Genomic DNA, 19,869 nt, shown 5'->3' on the forward strand with positions numbered 1-19,869 from the left:
CTCTCAGGATGAAACTGAAAAATTGGGAAATGTCCATGGTAGAATCCAATTGGAACGCCACGGATACATCCAAGCAAGCGAAAAGATTCATAAAACCCAGTCTAGCTAAAGCCCGGGCTATACTGAATCTTAATAAAGGAAATCTTAGGGTAATAACTGGCCTGATGACCGGTCACTGCCCAAGTAGGTATCATCTTAAAAATATAGGAAAAATACAATCCTCTGAGTGTCGTTTTTGTCAAGCTGAAGACGAAACTGCTGAGCATTTACTCTGCAACTGCGGAGCATTGCTTAATCAAAGAACGTTAACATTTGGAAAAGGGTTATTAGAGCCCTTGGAAATTTGGCAAGGTAGTCCTAATAGGGTAATAGACTTTATAAAACGAGTTGTGCCCAGTTGGGACAGTGTGACACATCAACCAATGTCTATCACATCTCAATTGTGAAAGGATATTTGATGAGCACCAAATAAAATATGGGTCATACCACAATATTCCTAAATAATGGAAGCAGTGGTTAAAAGGCTCTACAGATGAGGGAAAAAAAAAAAAAAAAGAGCCAAAAAACGAAATCTATTTTTCCCAACAATTCTAAAACACAAAACTCGTTCTTGTCCCCAGGTAAACGAGGCCTTCGAAGTCCTAAAACGCCGCACCAGCACGAACCCAAACCAACGGCTACCAAAGGTTGAAATCCTCCGAAACGCCATTGAATACATCGACAGCCTGCAAGCACTGCTAGAGGTAAGCTTCTCTCATCGCACTTCCGATTGCATAAACTCCTCATTTTCCACTCCTTCTCGCCAGGAAACACCTCCGCTCCGGCCGAGCTCCGACGACATCCTAACCGACAGCAGCTCGGCGTCCAGTTTTTCGTCACCTCAGGATTACATGGTGAGTGAGATGCATATGAGACTTTAATGTTCCCAACATTTAGCTCCTATTAGCAGTGCCTCTCTCTGTGTCTTTTGAAACTCGTTGATATCAAGTCACACCTTGAGTCATTAGTGAGAGCAAAACCACTCGATCGCGCCTTGTTGAATACCGTAATCTGGGGTAACATTGTTTTTTTTAATGTTTATCAAAAATTTTATTTGAAAATGCAAATGTTGCAAGTTTTATATTTTTAAAACAAGTACTGGCTTCCATCGTTCGTGACGATATGCTGTATTTTATCTTCTGAAAGTTTAAAATATGTTTATATGTAATTCGACAATTTTACTGAATTGAAAATACTTATGAAAATTTTGACAACGAAAACGTTTTCGGCGAAGCCATGTTTATTGCGCATTTCTTTCACCACTGGACTATCGCAGAAATTTTTACAAGTGCGGAAACACTAATAAAAGTGCGCGATTGCATCAAATCGAGTCGATGTCTTCAGCGGGCTTATTTTTCGCAATCCAAAGAATAAGTGCTCTGAAGACACTAACATGATTCGATGCAATCCCGCACTTTTATCCGCATTTTCGCACTTATGAACTCGCACTTCGCAGTAGTGAAAGAAATACACAATATTAAAGGCCGCATTTTCCTTCCTTAAGCTAGGTATGCTGTCCAGAAGAAAAAGAAAAAAGAATGAAAAATGCTTTTCTTGAGCATTTTTTGCAAGAAATTTCCCACGCATCGAGATAGGCGATTACTTTTCTGTTGAAGTGCATACTTCCCATTAGTTTTTTTTTACAGAACTCGTATAATAGGGTATCCTTAGTTGAGTGCGAAATTATCAAAAATACTCCGTTCTACGGTACCTCAATACGGTTCAATCTCAGAAGGCGCGATCGCAGTAGGCCAGTGGGTGGCATTTCCAAGCTGTGGGGTGCACTATGTTATACGACCGAGGCGTGGTGGGTGGCAAAACGCGAGAGGAAAATATATTGTCGTTTAATTATTTGTTGATAAACACGCGCTGGGAAACGGGTGCGAGCGAATTTTTGTGACGCGCGTATGTTCCAGAGCGCTAATTCGACCGCGCACGGCAGAAAGGCAATAATTTCCATCGTCGCCTACTGAGTGTTGCGACTCTTTTCCTTTTTTGAGTCGCTCGCCCGCGAAGAGGTTTTCCAAATTGTCGTTTGCTTACACACCCGATCGCCCGGAGATGATTAATGTTGTTGACGAATGGAGTGCTCCGGGTGATCATTAATCGTTTGCAGATGATGATGAGGATCGCGAAGACGAAAGATAAAATTAAGCGTTCTTACTTTGTATCGGAATTCCGTTCCAGCAATCGTGTCGCAATTTATACTTTTTTGTCAAACGACAGCGAAAGTGACGATAAGATTAATAACGGCTCGCTAGTCAGTTTCAGGGACTTTTCTGGCCTGGACGTAGCCAGGAATGTCGTCAAGGGGGAAAACGCTCAGTCAGCATGCTTTCGTCTATGAGTAAACTTTAATAATCCGAAACCGACCACAACGGTAGCAAATAAGATGGAAGAGTCGAACTTACTAATGGTTTATGATCCAGTTACAAGGACTGTGATTTTGCTTGATCCGTGCAAAATAATTATGGAAAGGTTTCATATGACCTTCGAGCACACCCACGAGACCTCCGTATAAATCCGGAACCGACCATCCGACTTGGACTTTACTGCCCCTTTGCCAGCGCGGAAAAGGTGCGCGAAACAGAAATCTCAATTAGTGAAAACGCAAACGCCCGCTGACAGTTCTCGTGGAGCAGTTCGTGACATCGTGTCACCATGGCATCAACACCACGATTTGAAAACATAATTAGTTTCTAAGTGCAGTGATCTGGTGTCATCACGTTTTCACTGCCTTTGGGGCGGTGGTTGCTGTGGGAGATAGTTACTCCAAAATCGCATTGGATCACCAAGTCGTCGTCGTCATGGCTTGCCTGGATGTGCCTGGATGTGCGTGGCCAAAGACGGCTGGAACGGTGCGCGGCAGTATTTGGGGAGCGCAGTTGAAAAATTTCGATCCATTTATTTTGCCGCTAGTCATAATATGTCACGTTGTCATGCTGGCTGACTCCAAGTTTGGCCACGGCCGGGGTATGCTGCTTGAGAGCACCCAGTGGGACAAATGTCAAAGTGGGTGGCTTGCTGCGACGAGGTGGACAGTTACAATTGGATATACTTCGGGAGGATATTATTATGTTAGACCGGGCGTTGTTTGGGTTCGGGGACTTGGACAACATGGACCGGGATGCGATCTTCGATCATGAGACGCTGTTTGTGGAGTGGTGTTTTCACAAGTCTCGTGCGAGTCAACGCAGCGGAACGGAAATTGAGAAATAAGTTTTGGTTCGAGGTCGATGACAGTTTTGACCTAGACGTTCAAACAGACGATAGGACGACGCGGTAGACGAGCCGGGACCGATTGAAGCAGGCGGAAGACAGTTGTTTACAAGATGCTTCTGGGTGGTACAGTAGGCAAAAGTAGCGACTCGGTGTTCAGGAATTATTAATCAAGTTTTCCCACTCTTGTAGATCTTGTTGTTGAGTTTAACAAAATAAAATAGAAATGCGTGGTTCAGGTCGGACTCGATTATCCGGAGTATCGATTTTTTTTCACTCCGGATAATCGAATCCTCCGGATAATCGAATCACTAAGAAAAAAAATTGAAATCTTCGATAAAAGAACTCAAATATTATCATGTTTCGTTGTTTTATTTATATGATGCGGTGTCGTAGCCAGAAATTATTTCTAGAAATAGTAGGGGTCTTTAAAAGAAATTTTTTTATCAACATACACAAAAAAAAACTTTTTCAAACTCAAATACGTTCAAAAATACAAAAAAAATCATTTTGTATATTGCAATACCAAATTTTCTCAGATTTATGCATAAAAATTGAAAAACAAGAACATCAAAAAACAAATTCTGGATAATCGAGTCTAAAATTCCGGATAATCGAATCCCGGATAATCGAGTCACCGGATAATCGAGTCACCGGATAATCGAGTCTCCGGATAATCGAATCCAACCTGTATTGGTGTGTTCTAAGCACTCATAAATTTATTCTCATCTATAATTTCCAAAGCTTAACACGGCCAATATTTCACAGACGGCATACAAACCGATTAAGAAGCGATGATTGCAGTACAGATCTATGCAGTACAGTACATGACCTTCAATATTAGTATTATTCAGGTGTTTGTCAAAATGCTGCTTTCACCTTACTTGCCATCACACGTTGGTACTCGAGATGCGTTCAGTATATTTACTTTTATTGGTGGCGTTCCTTATCCGAGTGGAGGCAGATTGGTCAGAATCTGTCTGCAAAAAATACAGTGCCGAATGCTGAAAGTGTCAAAAGAATTATCAGGAATTTCTTATTATACTCTTCAACATTATAAGTATAGACTTAGCATCTATGAGAAATTTTGGTAGCCTATTCTACTTCACTTTTTTGTCGTAAACGAAAATCGCACACACTGGACCTATTCCTCCTGATATTCCTTCATAGATTGCTTCGAAAAATTTCTACAAGGATTCGTACAGAAATGTTTTTAGGAATTCCTCAAAGGTGTTACACCAAGACAATCTTTTCAAGGATTACTTCGGATATTTCTCCACTGGATTTTCCAAAAATTCCTGCAAGGATACTTGCAGGGATTCCTCCAGAAATTATTCCGGAGATTTCTTCAGAGAAATTTCTTCAGGGATTCCAGCAGGATTTACCAAGAAATTATTTCACGAATTTCTCAAGGGAACCCTTACGAGTTTTCTTCGGGAATTCTCCCAGAGGCACCTCAAGGAAAATCGCTTAATCTTTCAGGGAGAATCTCTCCAGAGATTTGTTATGAGGTTCCAAAAAAAACCCTCTGAAGTTCCCTCCAGAGATTCCCTATGAATTCCTTTAAGTATTTAACCATAAATTACTCCATGATTTTTTTTACAGAAATTCCTCCAGAACTCCTGAAGAACTTTCTGGGAAAGCCCCTGGATAAATTCATGGAGGAACCTATTGAAAAATATATGGAGAAATGCCTGATAGATTTCATTGATGAATCCCTAAAAAAAATTTAAGAGAATCCCATGATAAATACCTGGAGATAGGATAGCCGTGTGAAGGATAGCCGTGTGAAAATTTTTGGAAGAATTTCTGAAAAAATGCTTGGAACAGTCTGAAGAAATTTCTGGAGATATCTGTGGAGGAATCCTTGTAGAAATTTTCTGGATAAATTCCTGTATGAATCTCTGAAGGACATGCTAGTTAAATTTTTGATGATATCAATGAAGAGTTACCTGGGTATGGTTTATGGACAAAAGGTCGAAAGACAAAACGTCGAAAGGACAAAAGGTCGAAAGACAGAAGGTCGAAAGTGTAGGATCGCAGTAGTCAAAGCTTATAATACATTCTGACATTTGTGTAATAAAGATTCATTCTTATTCTAATACTAAATCAAGAAGGACGTTTCTTCATTTGGCGACGACGGAGAACAATACTTTGGAAAGGAAGGCAAAACATATATTGAAGACTCAGAGAAGAGTTCATAGAATTCATACATTAAGATTCACATGGAAAATAGATGGTACAACCGTAATGAAAAATCGAATTTAAGATTTTACTTGCCAGAAGGAAGTTGGAAGTTGATCATGGCTTGGTATGTATGTATTGTTACGATGCAAATATTCATAAAATTGTAACCAGAGATGTACGCCTTAAAGGAAATATTCTTGGCACCCGTTGGCGATCCTCGGGATGCAGTGGAAAATGTGTATGTCTAGGGCGATCCCTGAGATTATGGTAAAACTCGAAAACGAGAATATGCCAAACCATTCGTAGGCGATCCTCGGATGTAGAGAAAACCTGGAGGCGATCCTCGGGTTACAGTTACTGTTTAAAAAAAAACTTGGAGGCGATCCTCGAGTTAAAGTAACGTTCATAAAAAAAAAACCTGCTGGCGATCCTCAGGCTACAAAAAAATAATTTAATACGGAATTGAAACGACCTGCATATTGTTTAATTTCGTGTAAATAATAGGTTAACCAACTCTTACTTCATTTAGTTGAGAATAAAGAAGGTCCGGTGTTTATTCGATGGGAGAAATGGAGGAAGAAGTTCGTCATTGTCTTGGAAGGACAATGACAATCACGAGGAGAAGTACAAATGATGTACCAAATTTCTATGATGTTTTGACGTCCCGTCGTACAAAGAATCGCCTCAATAGTTGCAGAAATTGGAAGCACCTGCTGAAAGAATATTTCGCCAAAAGCTTAGAACATGAGCACAAACATCACAAGAAAAGCTGGACACTCTGTATGGACGTCGTGCGGTGGAAATAACAAACGATCATTTGTGATTTCAGAAACCAAGCAGAGATTGTAGGTACAATAAATGATTTAAACGTAATGCAATAGAGAGCAAAGATGATTGTCAATGCTTGGATCAAGTGTTAGTGCTCTAGGAGAGTTTGATGCTGAATAGCGTTCAACGGGAAATCTATCGATCCAGCGCTTTACGTGCATTCCGGAGGAAAATATTCACTACTCGGGAGATGACGCAATCAATTTAGGTAATTTCAGTTCACTTATGCAATTGATCCATTTTCAGAAATCAAAGTTAAGGAAGAATTATATTCTTTAAATAAATTATCAAGAGGAAAATCAATTCACGCCTCCAAAATACATTATATTAATTTAATACTTTTTAGCCATGTAGTCTGCGACAAAGCTTGCGACAAAGCTTGCGTAGGATTATATTTCCTTTAGGAGAGTTAGCAAAAGCAAAAACAAAAGAATTAGAGAAGCAAGATACAAAGATCCAAACGTAGTCAAATTTGATCACCAGAACAAATTGATGATTGACGGAAGGTAGGTTATCGAAATCCATCCATGTGCTCGAAAGAAGAGGATGGAGGTATTATCTTACAAGTATTTGATTGTTTCTAGTATCCTATATTTTAAATGTAGTCCTATTAAAAAATTGGCATAAATTATATTTGGTTTTCAGATAAAAATATAAGCTAGTAGCAATTCGGAAACACCAAGATGCCTGCAACATTATCTGATACGGAAGAAAGAGGAAAACATCCATTTCAACCTGAATCAAGAGCAGTCAAATCAAAAAGACTAAAACCTCTCCCTAACCATTGTCAAGATTTTGCATTATATAACGTAGGAAGTCTTTGAAAATAATTCACATATCCAAATTTGTTATGGTATTGAATATGATACTAATTACTAGAAAAAGGGAGGGATGTAGGATCGCAGTAGTCAAAGCTTATAATACATTCTGACATTTGTGTAATAAAGATTCATTCTTATTCTAATACTAAATCAAGAAGGACGTTTCTTCAGAAAGGACAAAAGGTCAAAAATGGTTTTAATAAATCTTCGAGCTGTTTAGTAGAATACCTATAAATAGATGAAAAAACCGAATTTAGTACTATACCATTTAATTCCACTAGAGCTTGTATCCTTTGACAGATACGCGTATTTCGACCTCAACTGTAAGGCCGTCTTCAGTGTCGTGTACTAGACTCGACTTTAAAAAAAAAAAATGGTTTGTTGGTGGGAATTTTTTCCTTCTTTGAGAAAAGATTTTCGACCTTTTGTCCCTATTCTTTGCTCTTCGACCTTTTGTCTTCAGACCTTTTGTCCTTTCGACCTTTTGTCTTTCGACCTTTTGTCGTAGATTCGTTTGGAGCCTTTTCGGGACTGGTAGCGATCCAAAGTCCCAAAATTGAGATTGCAGTCAAAAGTTCTGATTCGTCAGCGATGAAACTTCGGTTTTAGACAAAGAAAAACATAAATTATGACTAATTTCGATTCGTAATATCAGAAAATTTCCTTAATCTGGCCGTAAAGGAAGGGGTTTTGAGTATTCGGATATAATATTTTTTATTTTTGGGAGGCCCATATAGCTTAGCTTTTCAGTAAAACCAAACTGAGGGGCATGCGTTCGAATCTTCTTCTTCTTCTTGGTATTACGTCCTCACTGGGACAGAGCCTGCTTCTCAGCGTAGTGTTCTTATGAGCACTTCCACAGTTGTTAACTGAGAGCTTTCTTTGCCAATGTTGCCATTTTCGCATTCGTATCTCATGTGGCAGGTACGATGATACTCTATGCCCAGGGAAGTCAAGGAAATTTCCATTACGAAAAGATCCTGGACCGACCGGGATTCGAACCCAGACACCTTCAGCATGGCTTTGCTTTGTAGCCGCGGACTCTAACCACTCGGCTAAGGAAGCACACCGAACGAAAATCTTCTTGGGTTGGAAATTTTCTCGACTTTTCAGAGCTTAGAGCTCGGTTTCTCAACCGGTGGTCCGCGGACCCCTAGGGGGCCGTGAAGAGCGCTCAGGGAGCAAATGTCTCCCAATTGATGAATAAGTCTAGCTTAACATCTCAAACGGGTCAATCCTCAGATCGTGGAATCAAAAAAAAATCGAAGTGAGTATTGTTCACCACATTTTCAATTCCTGTTTCTCAGTATTCATATCAATTTATATGATTTCTTGCTCGTTGATTGACGGTTTACTATCACTACAGGTTAATAACACAGCGCAACAAAAATAACATTTTTGCGTGTCTCAAGGATCAAGTTATGTGTCCCTAGTTGATTTGGGGTTGCTGTATCTGATGCCGTTCTCCAGCACGTCACAATTTTTTTGCTACAGGTCGCCAAAGTTGTATAAAACATTTTCAACGACTACATGAAATTTAAAGTATGATTTATCAAACTTTTTTGTGATCTAACTCACCAAGCATGCAAAATAAGACTTCAACTTTCATTTCAAATATAATTTGGATGAAGTTGCACGATTAAATTTAGATCAAATCGATTTTTCAAACATGCTTGCAGTCTCCATACAAAACTTTTCGTTTCTCTTATATGGCAAAACACAATACTTTTCGAAAGCATAAAAAAATAATTTCAGAGCATCGAAAGCATCATGAACTTTGTTGATAATAATTGTTATGCTTATAAAGTTTGAATTCTGTGGAAAATTAGGCGAATAAATTGCCATACAAGCTGGCAAATTTGCATGCAATTTGGCTGAAATAGTCAAATTTTGCATTTTCAATCGCCAATATCTCAAAAACTAGACGTGCTATGATATTTTTCAAAACGGCAATAGTTTCAGTTACTCTTAATTTAGTAAATAGCGATATTTCGGTGCTCGAGACAAAAACGTGTTCCGCAGTGTAATCGATGTTATTCTGACAACTGTCAAAAATTTGGAAAAAATTACGAGTTTAAATGCTTTGCCCTTTTTCGATTTTCAAGCAGGCATTGGTATTAGCAGAGCGTATAAGAAACTACTTGTCACTACGGGTAGTAACAGTGGAGTGAAAATTTATTACAGTCGACTCTCCACATCTCGATGTTCTACATCTCGATATCTCTCCCTATGTCGATGATTTCATAAGCCCTTTTAGTCTGCATACATTTTCACTCTCCATATCTCGATATCCTCCTTATCTCGATGCGTTTCTAATGATTTTTCGTTCTTAATTTTCTCTCCGTATGTCGATATGACCAATATCGAAGGTTACTAGACCAAAGTTTTGGGATTCTAAACAAATTAGGAGCACAAAATGACGTTTGTTTGTGTATTACTTTCTTGGCAACGGAGTGTTTTTCAATCTAGTACTCATCAAAAATTTGTTGCTTGTCTTGATCTCTCCCTATCCCGATGGTCCCTTCGATATCGAGATGTGGAGAGGCGACTGTAACTCTAGACATTTACAGATTGCTGTGATCGCATGGTGAAATTTGAATTTAAACTGGTTGCTTCGATTGTGCTGTTTCGGTATCTCAACACTCCTCCTTGAAACGCCCAGGAAGCACGCCAGCCGTGGTTCGATGTTTCATCAGCTTGATTTTGTTCAAGCATGTCCGCAACCATATTCTCCGATGGAAAGTAGACTACGGTCAGCACACCTTGTTGTACTAGGTCCTTGATGAACTGGAACTTGGTGTCCACGTGTTTGGATCGTCGTTCCAGTCGCTCCGATTCTAGTTGACGGATCGCACTTTGATTGTCCTCGTAGAGCAGAATTTTCTTCGCGGGTTCACGCACGTCATCCAACTTCAGCAGCAGCAATGAACTCGGCTTCTGTAGACGACAATGCAACACAGGTTTGCTTTCTCGCTGCCCAACTGATCGCACCACCACCAAAAGTGATGATGAAGCCGCTGTTGGATTTTCGGTCACGATGGTCTCCAGCCCTATCCGCGTCCACGAAAGCCTTCAGGTCAACAGTGTTGCCAACCAAGTTCAACCGGAAATGCTTCGTTGCTAGCAGGTAACGCATCGTGCGCTTCGCTTCAGTCGTCGATTGGACTCCGGAGCGCTCACCTTCCGTCCAAGCAACGACACACTGATTGCTACATCTGGTCTCGTGTTGACTGCTATGTAGAGCAAACCACCAACTTAGCTAGAAAACGAAACGTTATTTGGTAACTTATTGGGTTCCCCCTACTTTGCTTGTAGATAGCCCGGGTCCATCGGAATGAGTGATGACTTCGCCATGTCAAGCCCGAATCGCGACGCAAGTCGCTGGATGTAGCACTGCTGATTTAGCGAAAATCGTCCATCGCTTGAACGCTCCACTTGTATGCCAAGATACTGCCGTACGTCACCAAGGGGCATCATGTTGAACGGCAACGATTTCAGAATAGCTTCATATTCTTCCTGACTTCCACAAACGATGAGCATGTCGTTCACGTATAAGAGGATGGACACTTGCTTGTTTCCCCTAGTACGTAGGTGAGCCGTGTAGTTCCGGCGTATAGAATAGAACTACGGACGACCTGTTCCGGTGGTAAGAGTCCACGAAACGGGGTAACCCCAATTCAAGGTGTGATGCGAAAAACCGTGCTGAGGAATGAATGGTCGAAGGGGTGAAAAAGATGTTCGGCCGTTAACGGAGCCTGTGGGGCACCTGGGCACCCCTCACAGTATCTTGTCCCTTACCGCGTTAATGCAGGGCTCTGGCGTGGTGGACCTCTTTTCCCGTGCTACTCGTGGGATCCAATCATGAATACAAACTTAAACCAAAATCAAAATAATAGTAGTAGTGCAGGTAGTAGCAGTAGTAGGGAAGCGAACCCCTTCGCAAGAAGTGGGTTAGCTAGGTCTCCGTTGAGGAGAGCGGAAGCAGCAGGAGGCAGCAGTGCACGTAGTGCCAGTGCTGGAAACCATATTTCATCCCCGGCTAACGCATCGGGTGAGGTTATGGATGGAGCGTGGTTGATGAGGGCCATCAATAAAAGTAGAGATGGGCTCTCTGCGATGGAAGTGGCTGCACAGCAGCTCGACTCCATAATTGACTTTGCGTCCTCGAAGTCTAACATCAGCAAGGACCTCAAGCAAGCCCTGTTCAGACTTCGTAAGTCGATGTTCGCGGCCAAGCAGAACCATGCTGAACCCATGGCGACTGTGGCTGCGGCAGAACCCGTGAAATTGAAGGTGCCGAAGTCTACCCAGACGGAGCCCTTCGTCTTCGCGGGTAGCCCCAAAAGTGCGGAAGCGAATGCTTACAACAAGCAATCGCAGAAGCGCGCGAGGCAGCCGTCAGGGGAGGAGCTACCCGGCGGCGCTCGCAAGGCCAGGCGGATATTAACCCCGAAAACCGGCAGAAGTGCCGGAAAATCGGACCCCAGCCAGGCGTCCCGGAAAGCCGAGAAGGGTGGGCCCGAAAAGGCTGGCCCCTCACGGAGTGATGGGAACAGGGGGTTGCGACCTTTGAGAGGTCCTCAATCACCACAGGTTAGGGCGGATCAGGGGGGGACGCCCCCTGGACAACCGTAGTGAGAAAGAAGAAGAAGGAGAAGCAGGAATTTCAGGAGCGCAGGGATACCAGGCCTAAGAAAAGTAGGAGGGTAGGTGCCAAGCGCGAAAAGGGTGATGCGATCATCATCAAGACGGAAGAGTCCAAGTACTCAGAAGTCCTGAAGGCGATGCGCAGTGACGTGAAGCTCGCAGATCTTGGAGCCGACGTACGCAGTGTCAGACGCACTCGTACAGGTGAAATGATTCTCGAGCTTAAGCGCGACAAGGAGCGCAAGGGCGCCGCCTACAAAAGTTTGGCGGAAGAGGTCCTTGGCGAGGGTGTCGAAGTGAGGGCTCTGACGCAGTCAGTGACTCTGAAGGTGATGAACCTTGACGAGATCACCATCGCAGAAGAGCTCGTCACAGCACTGCGGCAACAGTGCGAGATTCAGGTGCCCACCGCTGCCGTTCAGCTACGGAAAGGTCCGGCAGGTACTCAGGTGGCCTTAGTACACCTACCTGTGGCGGACGCAAATAAGTCCGCTAAGGTAGGCAAGATCAAGGTTGGTTGGTCAGTATGCTCACTGAACATACATGAGCAACCGGTGATCTGCTTTAGGTGTAGGGAACCAGGACACAAGTCCTGGGGCTGTAAAGGCCCTGATAGGACCAAGTTGTGTAGGCGTTGTGGTGAGGAAGGTCATAAGGCACTAGGCTGCAAGAACCCTCCCAAGTGCTTGATTTGTTCCGGCAAGTCCGTGAACAACAATCATCCAACGGGAGGCTCAAGGTGCCCGACCTTCAAACGAGCCATTAACGAAAAGTCACAGTGCAGGTAACGCAGCTGAACCTGAACCACTGTGACGCAGCTCAGCAACTGCTGTACCAGGCAGTTGCTGAGTGGGGGACGGACATCGCCATCATATCGGACCCATACCGAGTACCCGCCGGCAACGGCAACTGGGTCGTGGATGGATCCGGAAAAATGGCGGCGATATGGACGACGGGTAAATACCCCGTCCAGGAGTTGGTGTCTACTACCTACGAGGGCTTCGTGATCGCCAAGGTAAACGGGGTCCTCTTTTGTAGCTGCTATGCGCCTCCAAGTTGGTCGACCGAGCGGTTCACGCAGATGCTGGACTGCATGACGACCGTGTTGACAGGGCGAAGGCCAGTAGTAATAGCGGGTGACTTCAATGCCTGGGCCGCATCACGAACCAGCGAGGTCAAATCCTGCTAGAGGCACTGGCCGTGCTAGATGTCGATCTGGCTAATGTTGGTACCAAAAGTACCTTCAGCCGAAACGGAGTGGAGTCGATTATCGACGTTACTTTTTGTAGTCCTGGCCTAACGAGTAGTTCGAACTGGAGGGTAGACAATGCCTACACTCACAGCGACCACCTGGCGGTTCGCTACAGTATCGACTACAACAACAGCAGGCAGCGCGTAGAGGAAGCGGCTAGGTCACGGCCAAGCCCTCGTAGGTGGAAGACATCGTACTTCAATGACGAAGTACTTAGGGAGGCGCTCCGTCGTGAGCGTAACCTACTCGGCCTAAGCGGGGACGAACTGGTAGCGGTGCTTTCGCGTGCGTGCGATGCGACCATGCCTAGGAAAGTCCACCCTAGAAATGGGAGACCACCGACGTACTGGTGGACTCAAGCAATTGCGAACCTGCGCCGTGCCTGCCTACGGGCCAGGAGGCGGATGCAGCGAGCACGTACCGAGCAGGAGCGTGAAGAACGACGGGCGGTGTTCACCGCTGCCAAAGTCGCGCTGAAGTCCGAGATAAGGGCAAGCAAAAAGGCCTGCTTTGAGAGACTCTGTCAGAGTGCCAACGTGAACAGCCGGGGATTGGGGCTGGCGATGAGGATAGAGTAACCGATGAGGAACTTGTAGGGATTGCAAAATCCCTAAGCATGGGGAAGGCACCAGGTCCGGACGGAGTTCCAAACCTGGCCCTCAAAGTCGCAATCTTGGAGGCTCCCGGTATGTTCAGATCTGCTATGCAGATATGCCTGGACGAGGGAGTATTTCCAGATGCGTGGAAGAGGCAGAGCCTGGTACTATTGCCAAAGGCGGGGAAACCACCTGGTGACCCGTCGGCGTATAGACCAATATGCTTGATTGACACGGCGGGGAAGGTGCTCGAGAAGATCATCCTCAACAGACTGTTGAGGTACACTGAGAGTGTAAATGGTCTCTCAAGCAACCAGTTCGGCTTCCGGAAAGGGAAGTCCACCGTAGACGCTATTCTGACGGTTAAGAAAACCGCTGAGATAGCACTCCAGCGTAAGAGGAGGGGGATTCGCTACTGCGCAGTAGTGACTCTGGATGTAAGGAACGCATTTAATAGTGCCAGTTGGGCGGCTATTGCCGATGCGCTCCTGCGTCTGGGGATACCCGAGTACCTGTACAAGATTCTCGGAAGTTACTTCCAGAATCGGGTATTAGTCTACGACACAGAGGTGGGTCGGAAGTGCTTTCACATAACCTCAGGAGTCCCGCAAGGTTCCATCCTGGGCCCGGTGTTATGGAATGTCATGTACGACGAGGTGTTGAGATTAAAATTCCCGGCGGGTGTGGTCATCGTTGGCTTTGCCGACGATATTACGCTGGAGGTCTACGGTGAATCGATCGAAGAAGTGGAATTGACTGCAGCCCACTCGATCGCAATTGTGGAGAAGTGGATGAGCTCCAGGAAACTGGAATTGGCTCACCACAAAACTGAGGCGGTTGTTGTCAACAACCGAAAGTCGGTGCAGCAAGCGGTGATCAGTGTAGGCGACTGCACGATCACTTCGAAGCGCTCCGTCAAACACTTGGGGGTGATGATCGACGATAAGCTTACCTTCGGTAGCCACATCGATTATGCCTGCAAGAGAGCCTCCACAGCTATTGTGGCACTGTTCCGGATGATGTCCAATAGCTCTGCGGTGTACGCCAGCAAGCGAAAGCTTCTGGCCAGTGTCGCCTCGTCCATACTGAGGTATGGTGGCCCGGCTTGGGGCACGGCCTTAAGTACCAAGAGCTACCGTAGCAAGCTAGAGAGTACTTATAGGCTAATGTGCCTGAGGGTTGCGAGCGCGTACCGTACCGTGTCACACGATGCACTCTGCGTCATCACCGGTATGGTGCCTATTGGTATCCTTATCATGGAAGACATAGAGTGCTTCGAAATGCGCGGCACAAGAGGCATACACAGGACTACCAGACTGGCCTCCATGGTCAAATGGCAGCGTGCGTGGGACAGTTCCACCAAGGGAGTGTGGACTCACAGGTTGATTCCGAGGTTAGATATCTGGGTCAATAGGCGCCATGGGGAACTAACATTCCACCTGACACAGGTCCTTTCGGGCCATGGTTGCTTTAGACAGTATCTACACCGTTTCGGTCATGCGGGTTCTCCCGAATGTCCAGTTTGTGCAGGTTTAGAGGAAACGACGGAACACGTTTTGTTCGTGTGCCCGCGTTTCCGCACAATGCGTGACCGCATGTTAGCCACATGCGGTCGGGACACGACTCTGGACAATTTGGTCCAGAGGATGTGTGAAGACGAGTTTGGCTGGAATGCCGTTTCATCGGCTATCACCCACATCGTCTCGGAACTGCAAAGGAGGTGGCGAGTGGACTCGAGGAGTGGCTAGTGCAGACGCTAAACAACAGGTGGTCCAAGGGTTCGCAGTCGGCTACGTAGGTCATACCGGTGCCCTACGGTCGAAATCGACCCTTACAGCGATTAAGTGGCCGCGGGGAGAACATCCTGGTAGCGCTGCTGTCGTGGCGCCGGCCTACTGGGTGGATACGAGCCTCTGGTTGTTCGGGGCAGGTGGAGGCCCCTTCGTCAGCAATCCCAGCTGGTGCTAGCTGATAGGGCCTGAGCCTTCAGTAGGTCAAATTGCGAAGCCCGCAGTATCAGTTCTTGATACCTGCGGTGCAGCTGGGCGCGGGCTTAGTGGTCGACCCTGCCCGCCTTCAGCGGACAACGGGAGGTGAGGACCACCCGGGAAGCTGGCAATGCGCCAGCATGCTACCTTGGTGGACCCCCATAAGCGTGTCATCGATGTTCGTTGCTGCATGGCTACGCAGCTAACCTGGAGGATGCGATGTGCAATAGCCCCTCTCCGAAGCAATGCCTTCTTGGTGGTCCCGGAGAGACGAAGGGTTTGGCGGCAATGGAAATGGTTTAGTGGGTCGGGGGTGTAGTCCTGTTTACTGCTTGCATGTAGTAATTGGTCCCTAACCCCACACGGCGTCTGTTGAGCAGATTATCCCCCCATTGCTTAGAAGAAAAAAAAAAAAAAGTACGTAGGTACAGGCACGTGTCGGCGGTTGACTGTTGAAATCCGAGCTTCTTCAATCTGCTGTCGATCGTCTGAATCCAAATTCGTCCGGACTGCTTCAAGCCATAGATGCTTTTCTTCAGATGGCACACCTCACCGGATGCACCCGTCTCGTATCCTTTCGGTTGGCGCATGTACACAATCTCGCTTAGAGTGCCGTACAAATAGGCCGTTTTTATGCCGACGTGCTTTACTAGAAGATTACGACGAGTGGCAAAAGTAAGCAATGTTCGGAATGTTACCTGTTTTGCCACCGGGGCGAATACTTGGTCGTAGTCAGTGCCAAACTTCTGACTAAAGCCTTGCGCTACCAGTCTCGCCTTGTAACACGTTACTTGTCCATCCTCGTCTAGCTTCCGCTTGTACAGCCACTTGGAACCAACGGCCTTTCGTCCTTCCGGGAGAGCTTCAAGGGTTTAGGTCGAGTTCTGAAGATGCGATTGCATCTCCTCCTCTATTGCTGCTATCCATGATTTACTTTCCGGACAGAACTAACTCAGAACTAAATACTCAGAACTAAATCGTACAGTAGCGACTGTGGTCATCTACAAAAGTTATAAAATAATGATATCCACTCACCGAGGGTGTTTCCAGCGGTCCATACACGTCCGAGTGACCTCATCCACTAACGGCATGCTGGTCTTCTTTTCTGTGGTCTTGGGGAAGGAAGTTCGAGCTTGCTTTCCTCGCAGGCAGCATTCGCAACCTTCACGTATTCCGCAGTCGGCCACCGCCATGCCGTCGACCAGCTTCTTCTTCATAAGCACATCCAACGCTTACGGATCGCGATGTCCAAACCGACGATGCCACGTGTGTTGGCAATCTCGCTTGTGAGATGTAGTCACCTTCGATGCTATCGCTTGCTCCGGTTTGTTAAGTCGATATAGGCAATTGCGCTTCGTTGCTATGGCGACCTCGTTGCCGTTGACAATGATTTTGCATTTTTCACCGTCAAATTGTACTTCCACTTTTCGGGTGGTAATAGTAAGCACTGACAAAAGATTTGCTGACAGTTGCGGCACAAACGTCACGTGGTGCAACCGAATTTGATTCGTCCTTCCAGAATCGTCCACACTTTCGATCACGCCACTTCCAGTACCAGCTACAGCCACTACGCGGCCGTCGGCCAACTCCACCTCACCTGATGCTGGTTCCATTTCGTCGAAGAATCCGTTGTGGATCCGTTTCCAATGGTCAGCGCATACATACCTCCGTCACGGGCAACTTTTGCATTTTGCTTCTTCGGTCCGCGTGGGTCTTTCTGTAGCTTGCAGTCACGTTGCTTGTGGCCAGGTTGCTTGCAGAAATGGCACACAATCGGCTTTCGACCGGCAGCTTTCAGCGCCGATCCCCCAGATGAATTCCGGTTTTGCTTGCTTACCTCGTCCAGCAGCTTCTCTCGGATGAGGTTCAATGTGAGGGCATCATCGGCACGTGTCTCCAAGGCAGTAGTCAACGCGTTAAATGATTTTGGCAATCCTCGCAGAATGAAGGCCACCATGGTGTCTTCTCCCAGGTCCTTTCCTGCACTGCACAGTTTCGTGTACAAGTCCTACATCTTTGTGAGATAGTCGTCCATATCCCCAGCTTCCGTGTACCGGGTCTCGCACATCCGTTGCAGGAACGAAACCCTAGTGGACAGCGTTGCCTTTTGGTGATGCTTGGCCAACGCCGCTCACGCTTCCTTCGCCGTTTTCGTCGCTCGAATCACGCCGAACTGGTTTTCTTCCAGCAGTAGCAAAATCGTTGCACGTGCTTTTTCGTTCGTTCCATTTTGCCAAGGCTGCCGCAGCTCCTTCCGCTTGATCTCCATCTGCTGCCGGGGGGTCGTTCTTGACGTAGGTTCACAGACTTTCCCGGATCAGGAGCGCTTCAGTGCGGAGCTTCCAGGCTTCGTAATTCGCGTTGTTGAGCTTCGTGGAATTCTTCAGATCCATCCTATCGCAGGAGTGGTTCCACTCGTCGAACTTCCGGAAACTTCTTGAAAAAACGACACGGTGCTAGAGGCTCATAACCTGTTAGCAGAGCGTATAATAAAAACTACTTGTCGCTACGGGTAGTAACAGTGGAGTGAAAATTTATTAACTCTATACATTTACAGATTGCTGTGATCGCATGGTGAAATTTGAATTTAAACTGGTTGCTTCGATTGTGCTGTTTCGGTATCTCAACAATTGGCCAACAATTTATGAATTTATGAATTGCGTGCCGTGGCAAAAAGCTAGGCCCTTTTGCGAGTTTCTCCGATCGTATGCGCTCTTGATGAAGAGAGATCCGATCATTGGTCGTTTTGAGCAGGGGACCAATGAAGGATTTGGAAAAAAAAACTGGTTTGGTCGTTTTGAAAAAAATCGGGTTTATAACGATAAGTTTCATGATTATGTTGATAATGTTTGCATATTTTGGGAGTGTTGATCCTGTCAATGGATCAGAATGTAGTTTTTGTCAGTGCTCACCGCATCAAAACAAAGGCGCCACTCTATATAGGATTTAACATTGTGACAGCATTGATGTTCTTTCAAACACACAAGGCTACGGTGGCGCTATCAATGCTTTCCATAGCGGCCACTTTGGTTATTTTAATGATCCATTAAGGATCGCAAGTCAGCTACAGTTACTTTACGCACATTCATGCAAATTATATTCACTGTGATCTTAAACATTAAAAACTAGGATAATATCTGGAGGTATTCATTGGAAATATCTGGAATATTTGTGACTTAATCCTTAGTATTGCTGTGTGCGTTTGAAACGCAAATATCAAATCCGGGAACACCAAACGCGGTAAGATTTTCCACAAGAAATGCGATGTCAAAAATAGGTTTTTCTATCAAGGTCAGCGGTGATTTAGATAATCGTTGCAAGGAGTGCTTTGAGTGGTTTGTGTTACCGCATTTGGGGGACATTTATACAAGATTTGCACCTCAAATGCAAAGAGCAATAAATTTTGCCAGCTTACTGAAGAGATGTTTGCACTCCTGATTCACTTCGACATGGTTTTTTAGAACTATTGAGCTCATATTGGATAACAATATACGTTGTTTTCAAATGCTTCTTATTGTCAAGTTTCGGACAATTCGTCCGAGAAAATTCCCCAGTCAAAGTGGATCCTGGAAGTGCCAAAGTTCTTTACTTCTTTCTAAACCTAAATGCGGTTTACTGTTGTGTTTCAGACAATTTCACGGCGAAAAACCCCAAGTGTTTTATCCTACTTGTCCTGCATGAATTGTTGAATTTTGTCAAGATTTCTTATGGAAGTTCCTTGTCGTATTATTGGAAAATTACTAGTTAGATTCCTGACTCAATTCATAGTGGACTCCTCCAAAATATTACAGCAGGATTCTTGCATTGACGATATCTCCATTAAGATCTGTTCTGGATTACCTACATGATTTGTAAGAGTGCCTTCCCAGTACATTAGATAACACTTCAATAGTCGCATTCTGAGAGTCGTTGTGTTTGTTTTTCAACACAGTTGAGAAAACATCGTTTCGTGGTGATGGTCAACCACATGACGACCGGAAGGTTAAATCATTGGAGAGATTCGGTGTTTCCATAAACATTGATTTAAAGAACATCCTTCTTTAGGGGTCCATGAGACGTTTGTAAAGTTTCAAAGGGGGTCGCGGCTCCGAAAAGGTTGAGAACCACTGGCATAGAGTATCTTTGTACCTGCTAGTCAGGGCTGTGCATTTTCGAAAGCATTTTGTGAAACACGAAGGCTTGGTTGTGTCGTCTCGATGGTGACGAACAACTGCGTCGCTTCGTTCTTCGTTCCACACTCATTCGTTTCGTTACCCGAATTGAAAGCCGAACAAGGAAGGTGAAATGAAAGA

The 19,869-nt window shown here is 45.2% G+C and overlaps 1 protein-coding gene across 1 annotated transcript in view; it reads left to right on the forward strand.

Moving 5' to 3' along the window:
- LOC5564104 (myogenic-determination protein) overlaps nt 1–19,869 on the forward strand; it is a 74,175-nt gene that overhangs the window by 16,956 nt on the left and 37,350 nt on the right. The window contains exons 2-3 of the mRNA XM_021838380.1: nt 621–743; nt 807–893. Coding sequence (XP_021694072.1) covers nt 621–743; nt 807–893 — 210 coding nt within the window. The remainder of the gene's footprint in view (nt 1–620; nt 744–806; nt 894–19,869) is intronic.

Source organism: Aedes aegypti, chromosome 1, assembly GCF_002204515.2.
Source record: "Aedes aegypti strain LVP_AGWG chromosome 1, AaegL5.0 Primary Assembly, whole genome shotgun sequence".
Taxonomy (NCBI): Eukaryota; Metazoa; Arthropoda; class Insecta; order Diptera; family Culicidae; genus Aedes; species Aedes aegypti.